Genomic DNA, 8,334 nt, shown 5'->3' on the forward strand with positions numbered 1-8,334 from the left:
TGCGCGATATGTTCCCGAATGATATACGAAGAGGTTGGAGAAAAGAAAGTATTTATAGATTACAGTGTGGCAACAGAAAGTTCTCAAGTGATCCCGTTTCGCGACAACGGGTTTCTCGTGTACTCCGCCATAGTGGAGCCTCTCAATGAAAATTCTTTCTTATTAAAATACATAGTAAATGTCGTGACAGTGCCTTGGTATCATGGGAATGATTCCTCCGTAGCAATGGACAGACACTTAATGTTGATGGCTCGAATGATTCAAGCCGTCATTGATTTGAAAAGTATACATGTCGAGGACATCCCACCATCTATAGCGCTTGAACGTAATGGGTATGAGGCTGTGTTACCTTACAGAACGTTAGCTGGCACATTAGTATATGACACCGTCCCACTTCGTGTGTCTCTAGTGATGCGTTCCAAAAGTGAATCTACATATGTTGTACATGGATCGTTCACAAGAGATGACACAAGTGCGTTTACACGGGAGGAGTTGTTAGGGATAGTTTTTGGTGAACGATGTAAAATAGTTGAATCTCTTGAGGATGGGAGTATAGTAGTTCACAAAGAGGGGTACAAGACTATATCTTCCGACCATTTAAAAGTGTCTTCGTGGATGTACGCGCCCGTCTGTGCACTCTTTCACTTCAGTTCAATTCACAGCCCAACGTGTCGGTTTGCCCATTCACTCGAGTCGGAGAACAACAGAGTCTTCTTCTTCCGTCGTGCTTTTGTGTTTTTTAGCTCAGAAGGCAAAGGCATTAGTGTGCAATATTCATATGACATTGTAGTGAAAGAAATCGGCACAGAAGACATGAAAGAAACGATGAAAGTGTTAGTTGAGATGTCTGTGCGAATGGAAAAGGCTCCCTTGAAACGGGGAAGAGGTTATGTCCCAAAGAATCACAGTCTTGTCTTTAACATTCAACACCAAAAGTTCGACGACAACTCCTTCTTCCCACAACTCCCTGTACAGACTCTTAAAAAGATTGGATCCCTCCTCCCTCCACAAGACGTTGCAGCGTTGAAAGCTACAAATAAACACATAAGAAGGCTTCTCACGACTGCTTTATGTTCCAAAGAGTCGTCTTCAAGTGAAGAACGATTAATGGCATCACTCAAAAGACTTGAAGTAGGTGGGATAGGGCATTGTATGACCACTCGAACTATAGGGGAGGGCGATGTTGTTAAAATGTGTGAAAACAATGAAGGAAGTACTGAGTGGAAGATAGTGAGTGAACGGCACATAGCACAACATGGGTCTGAAGATGTCACCGCCCCTGATGGAGTGAAGGCTGATGTGTATGTTGGTCACACCAATATTATCCGATGTGTTGATGTTGATAGTACTGGTCTGATAGTGACTGGGTCTTCCGATCGAAAGATACGAGTGTGGAGTAGTAGTGAAGACTCCGAAGTGTTCATCGGCCCCAACTCGAGTTTAGTGACAACAAAATTTGTGGACGGCGCAATAGCAGTTGCCTACAAGTGTGGTACTGTTAAATACATTGATCGATTATCACCTAAGAAGTCCCTCATATTCGATGTACCAGAAGGAAAACTTGAAGGGTTTTATCCTTTACGTAACACGGAGTTTCTTGTGTGGAATGAGAGAGTCGATGTGATGGAATATATCGATTTAAGACGAGTAGTGAAATACACATATAACGGTCATGTAAGAAAAGTCACTGTGACACGGCCACTTGGTGAAGAGATTTATATCAGCGGATCAGCAGACAGGACCGTTCACATCTGGGATACCCGGCAAACCGATCCAATTGCAAAATTTAGACCACACAAATCGGGAATCACTTTGTTGGAAACGTTCGACGACTTCCACTTCGCTACAGTCGCTAACGAAAAGACAGTGTCGTTTTGGGACACACGAAATATATCTAAGGCATACACTACACTCCAACAAAAGACAAATGCAATCGACACAAGAGACAAGTTGATTGTGTGTGGACTTGAGGGTGGGGTGGTGTCTATCGTCGATGTCAACGGGAAGACTAGAGCTCAACTCAATTGTGGGAATCAAGTGGAGGTCAGTGCAGTTGCGTTTAATAAAGGTGTTGTTGCAGTGGGCAGTAAGAAAGGGAAGCTTTATGTGTTCAAAGGTGTTTCTTATTGATTTGTATTTCTATTCACATTTTAATAGTTTAAACAATTATTGTTTAATTAGTAATATAGCTTTATTGTTTTTTATAATTTTTAAAGTTTATAATTTGAATAAACTATAATTTTTTTGGTAAATGTTAGTTATTTTAGTTATTCAATTATTAAATAATAAACTACTAAATAAAAATTTCAAAATATTAGTTTAGAATTGTTTTTTATGGTTCACTAATAACTTTTGTAACTAATTATAAATATCGTATTAAAGTATAAATTTAAATTATAATATGTTTTTTTATTCTATATTTAAAACAACACAAACTGTTCCAAAATACAGAAATTATTATTTGTTTTTTTTGTACCAAAATTCAGATTTAATTGTACTTAAAAAATAAAAGTAATTATATTAATTTTTATTAATAAAAATATTATATTTATGTAATTAATATTAACTTTATTTTAAAAAACAGATAATAAAATAATGCACTAAGAACAAAGGAGCTTTTTTTTTGTAATAAAGTGTATCTTTTTTCCTGTCAGGAATTAAACTATACCAAGATAATACTAAAATTATTATAAAAGTAAAAACAATTAAAGAAAACAGACTTTGATTTGATTTTTTCGCATCAAAGTTGTTTTAATTAACATACACATCGGGAGATCACCGAACTGATAGAGTTATTTCCCGTTCTATTAGTCCAAACAAAAAATGCAAAAATCGCGAAAGGCATCGACAAAATCAAACGTGATCACCATGGGAAAGTTGTTTCTAATGACTTTTTTCCTATTTTTCTGTGTGTCGTCATCCAAAGAACAGGTGACTGCCATACAAAAACTGACTCCCCTGGAAGAGTTAACAAAGAACAATGAGGTGACTTTCCCTTTAGCTGGAGAATGGAAGTCGCACACCCATTTCTCGTTCCTCCAGCAGAAGAGCGGGATGCTTCGCGTGTACTCTCCACGTGTTTTGAATAACACAGACAACGTTACTATATTTGAATGTCATATCCAAATGACTGATGGAAATTTTGGGCAAGACGAAGTGGTCGACTTCACCTCCTTCTTCTACGCATCGGTGAACCAGAATATGACGTTTGTCAATTTCGACGGATTTTTGGCTTCAAAGCTTCTTACACAAATCCCCGTCAGAGTGTTACGCCGCAGTGCAATGTTTTTCAACATGACACACTTGGAGCACTTACCAAAGATCTTTGTGCAACTCCCAAACACTCTTACAGAGAATTTCACGTTGACTGGAAACGTTACAATTGATGGCAAACTATTGGAATTCACGTTGCACGCTTTGAACAAGCAGAAACTTGAGGGTTTAGCATTGCCATATCTGGGGTTGGTTCTTGCTTTGGCACTGATACAAAGTTTCTCGTTGGTGAGTCAGATGGATTTAACTAAGACGGAAAGTAGCTTGAAACGGTCGTCGTATAACACCATTGTACTCATGGCAACATCAGATGCGTTTATATGTCATATCCACGTCTATTTAGCTTCATTGTTTACTACGGGATGTTTGTTCTACCATTTGTTACATAACACTCCTGAATCATCATGTAATTAATTTTTTAATAATTATGTAATTAACTATGTAATTAACTTGTAGCTGTAGCGTTCAGACTTTCTATATTACTTTCATTCCTCTTTTTCATGATCTTCAGTGTATTTGATGTGAAATTTATATTCAACATTTGGAAATCACAATATGGGAGTGTTTCTCAACGCTCGGCGATGCTCCTCTACTTGCGCTTATATGCCACATTATTTGTGTTATTCATTCTCTCAGTGTTTTCTATACACTACTTCCTCTTTGTGTGCTTCTCGCTGTGGATTCCACAGATCTATCAGAACTTTGTTTCAAATAACTCGAGTGTGGTGACGGTTCGATACATGGCCTCAACGACTCTCCCACGCTTTGCTCTTGTTTTGTATTGGTTTGCATTTCCATACAATTTTATGAACTACCGTGTCGACGCCACGTTAATTGGTTATTTACTTCTTATCGTATTACTCCAGATCGTTATGGTAGTGGCTCAGAAGAGGTTTGGCGCGCGTTGCATTCTTCCGAAGTTCATTCACCGATTTTTGGTGAGTGAAGATTACAATTATCACAGAGGTTGGAGTGATATCGTGAAGATGCGAGGAGACTTGGAGTGTTTGATTTGTATGATGAACATTGACAACACTCACATGGAAGAAGGGTGTGCCGAGATAGTTGTAACACCGTGTGACCATGTTTTTCATACAGAGTGCTTATCGAGTTGGAATGATTACAAAATGGATTGCCCGACTTGTAGAAGACCTCTCGATGGGGTCTTCTAATGTTTTAATTGTAAAATTCGTTTATTCATTCATTTTGAAACAAGGAAAACACACTGAGTTTGATAATTACTAGTTGTTATTATAAAAGTAATTATAATTATAATACTTACTAATTGTAATTATAAAGTAATTATAAAAATATTATAAAGTAATTATAAAAATTACCATTTGTTATACAGATACACTTCCACTTTTGCTTCGACTGGTGACACTGTTGTGTCCCTTTAAACAGAAGTCTGAAGGTTGCTCGTCTTTTTTCCGCCCTTTATAATTGAACCAATCAAATTGTCCATCGAACTGTATTCCTTCTCGTTTCGCAATTTTCCAGAAGAGCATCCGAAGTTGAAGATAGTCGGGCGTTTGGTCAAAACCAAGCTTTTTACACGTGTCTAAATAGATCGAAAATTCCTCGGGAAGCCCTTCACACAATTCACCCAACGGTGTGCTCTCCTTCTTTTGAAGAACTAAAGTGTTTTTATCACCTTTTTTGCCTTTAATCCCTTGCCACGGTAAGCTACCTTTCATGAAGTAGACAAACATATACCCAAGTGCCTCTAAATCGTCTCGTCGACTTTGTTCATGACCTTTGTGATTATTAATAGAGGCGTAGCGTACTGTTCCTATAAAGGCTTTATCCTCTGCATCTTTAATGTGTTTCATTGTCTTGTTGTCTCTGTACTTCTTGGACAAACCAAAGTCTATGACATACACCGTGTTGGACATCTGCTTCATCCCCATCACGAAGTTGTCCGGCTTGATATCTCTGTGAATGAAGAGCCTATCGTGGACTTCTTGTATTCTTTTAATACACTGGTCTGCTATCATCACTGTTGTTTTGAGTGTGAATTTGCGTTCACAATATGTGAATAAGTCTTCTAGAGAAGGACCAAGTAATTCCATCACCATTAAATTCCAATCATCTTGCATCCCCCACCACTTCACAAACGGTATCCCTGTGGCCTTTGTCCCAGACTCCCCATTCTCCATGAGCACTTTGTACAAGTTGTACTCGTACCGTAATTGAAGGCACCGCGCTTTGGTCGACTCCATTTTGATTGCTACCTCCTCCTCTTCGTTGAACGAGTTCACACCCATGTAGATGTCCCCAAACGAACCGCTCCCAAGTTTCTTCACTAACTTGTACCGGTTTGCAATTTTCATGTCCATCATGACGCCTCACAAAGTCTGGTTTTGAAGTTTTTGAAATGAAAGAAGACTAAGAGTGACTTTGTTATTTTTGTCTTTCTCTCTTCGTTTGTTCAATTATAGAAAGTAAATGTATTTTTACTTTCTTGATGTTATATAACTGTTGTAATGAAATAGAAATAATATACTAATGAAAATACTAATAAATAATTATAGAATTATTATCGTTTTTTGGTTCATTTTTAATATATTAATAATATTTATCTCTTTTTCTAAGTTTTTGGTAATTTATTTATAGCATATTTAACTATAATTATATTTTTATTTATAAAAAGGTTATTTTAGAAATGATAATAATAATACAGAAATATTATAGTAGTTCTGTATTATTATAGTTTATAATTAATTTGTTATTAAAAGAACTATTATATATTATAGACTCTTGTGAACACAAAGAACACATATATTCACTTCTTCTGCCTAAGCATTGCAATGAATTTCTGGGAGTTCAAGACTTCAGTTCCTCCAATAAGAATTCTTGGAGGGACCATTCCTTGGTCTTTATATGTTTTTTTGATCTGTGACATACACACGGACTCTTCGAGGCAGACACCCCCGACGATGAATATGATTAAATTCTGTGTGATTTTGTGGATGTCACCAAATGACGGGAATATTTTTTTCATTTTCTCATCATTATATAACATCCCCATTGCAATCTTTTCAATTAGTGGTTTATGTTGAGTATAGACACTCTCGATACCTGCAGATCCTTTCACGATCTTCTTCACAAAACTCTTCAACCCCTTTTCTTCCGAGAACACGGGCAATGGGTTCTTCTCTCCATAAGTAATAACAGTCTTTACTAGAGCCATATCTTCTGGCTTGAATTTTTGAAGTTGTAACATCGACCGGACATCCTCAGCTTTAGCTGGGAATCTATAAGAGAAAAGTACCGCCTCCTTCAATCGATCTTCATAAGGAATTTGCATGTCATTCACAATTTTGTTTAACTCAGCAAGTGATGTGCTGAGTGTGTTATTCACAACAAGTTCCTGCTCAAACGCACTCAGCTGAAGTGCTTTCTTCGAGTTATACACTTTGACTGCTGTAGACAAGACATTCGAGTGTTTCGTCAAATTCTCGCGCTCTTTCGTTAACTCCGGAATCGAGTCGATTGCCCTCTGCATATCCTCCATCGTCGAAAAATTCAATTTGTCGTCTTTCGACTGGACAAACGCATTCACCCTCGCTTGGATCGTTTCTGAAACATCAGCAAACATCATCTGATGCACTTCTTGATAAAACGGATCGTTGTGGTACGAGAACTCGACTTTCCCCGAAGGCAAGTCGATCAGATTGTTGTTGATCCCCAAAAACTCGTTGATCATTGCTTGGTATGTCCACTGAATTAAAAGAGGTGTTGCGCAGTCGAATGATCGGTGAAGAATGAGTAAAGTCGTTGATGTGTTTTCCATTGGAAACAGCCCGTCTTGTGTTTTAAGTGACTCTTGGATCTTCTGATGGATTTTCAGTGAAATGTTATATGGCAAATTTGAAGTATGTTGTTGATATCGTCTGTCGGTAAGTTCATATGAAGGCGCCACGGTCGTTTCAAAGAGTTAATGAACATAACAAACATAATTGGAAATTCCTTGTACGAGATGAGTGTCGAGATAAGTGCATCAACGGCTCTGTCTACAAGAAGTTGGTCGGAGAGGGTTGGACTAGTATTCAGAGAGTATACGGAAGGCGTTACTGCGCACACATCCATATACAATTCTTGTACTGTTTGAACAATTTCGTGCACATCCGCCTCTGCTAGAGTTTCAACTATCCCGTCATTGATAGGGGACGTGAAGACTTCTTGTTAGTATATATATCTATACTTTTATTATTAAATGTTATAAAATAATAGATAAGAACACACAGATGTAATACTGTTTGTATTTGGGCACCTTAAGCTCCTCGACTAGTCTGTCTATGATGAACTTTGACGGATGAAGAACACACATTGCGGTCGCATAATAAAGCGGTTCTCGTGTTTTATCGGCTATGTTTGTGATGATGTAGATTTCCTTCTGGGCAACATCCATCATTGAAAAGAGGTGACTCACAATTGAAGTTGTCACACTGTCTACTACTAACGCCTTGAGTCCACTGAAAAATGTCAGCGCATGGTTAAGGTATTCTTGCTGCGTTTTCAAAATGTCATAGTCCATCAGATTATTTATTCTTTTCTAGTTCATTGTAGTTTCTTTAGCTTTCTAATAAAGGTAACAACACGAAAAATTTGTCTGAAAAAAAGTAATAGTGTCACAAAACTGCTAATAACAATTAATAGTAATAATATTCATTATAAAAATACTATATTTTTTTAAAAAATAATTAATTAAAGTAGTTTTGATAATTAAATAATTTGATTATATAAGGTCACCGATAGAAAATGAGGCTTTGATTGATAAAAAAAAAAGTACTAATAAACTTATTATATTGTCTAATATAGTTTTCAAAACAAATTATTACTCAATTATAATGTGGTTGTTTAATCTCTTCTTTTCGACATTTTGGTTGAGATACAATAATTGATTGCATTGATTATTAGAGTAACTGGTTTTTGAATTTTTACAATTGTTAAAATTAATTGAAAACGACAATCATAAGAAGATTTTGATTTCAATAATTACAGTATTATTAATAATACTATTAATTAATATGAAAAAATAACTATACCTTTTGACTT

The 8,334-nt window shown here is 36.6% G+C and overlaps 4 protein-coding genes across 4 annotated transcripts; 2 read left to right on the forward strand and 2 right to left on the reverse strand.

The window, feature by feature from the left end:
* EIN_375340 (F-box and WD domain protein, putative) lies at nt 1-2,130 on the forward strand (the record flags this gene model as incomplete). Its single annotated transcript, XM_004182737.1, has 1 exon — nt 1-2,130. A coding segment is annotated over one exon (2,130 nt), but the record flags the coding sequence as incomplete, so codon positions are not given.
* Nucleotides 2,131-2,868: 738 nt separating this feature from the next.
* EIN_375350 (hypothetical protein) lies at nt 2,869-4,445 on the forward strand (the record flags this gene model as incomplete). The annotated part of the gene is made up of 2 exons (XM_004182738.1): nt 2,869-3,637; nt 3,730-4,445. 2 exons carry the CDS (start codon nt 2,869-2,871, stop codon nt 4,443-4,445), a joined length of 1,485 nt encoding a protein of 494 aa, XP_004182786.1.
* Nucleotides 4,446-4,616: 171 nt separating this feature from the next.
* EIN_375360 (casein kinase, putative) lies at nt 4,617-5,615 on the reverse strand (the record flags this gene model as incomplete). The annotated part of the gene is made up of 1 exon (XM_004182739.1): nt 4,617-5,615. The coding sequence occupies one exon, from the start codon at nt 5,613-5,615 to the stop codon at nt 4,617-4,619; it is 999 nt and encodes a 332-aa protein (XP_004182787.1).
* Nucleotides 5,616-6,058: 443 nt separating this feature from the next.
* Nucleotides 6,059-7,813, reverse strand: EIN_375370 (vacuolar protein sorting-associated protein, putative; the record flags this gene model as incomplete). The annotated part of the gene is made up of 3 exons (XM_004182740.1): nt 6,059-7,169; nt 7,232-7,454; nt 7,522-7,813. 3 exons carry the CDS (start codon nt 7,811-7,813, stop codon nt 6,059-6,061), a joined length of 1,626 nt encoding a protein of 541 aa, XP_004182788.1.
* Between the last annotated feature and the right edge of the window lie 521 nt (nt 7,814-8,334).

Source organism: Entamoeba invadens, assembly GCF_000330505.1.
Source record: "Entamoeba invadens IP1 unplaced genomic scaffold scaff_1105074724957, whole genome shotgun sequence".
Lineage (NCBI taxonomy): Eukaryota > Evosea > Mastigamoebida > Endamoebidae > Entamoeba > Entamoeba invadens.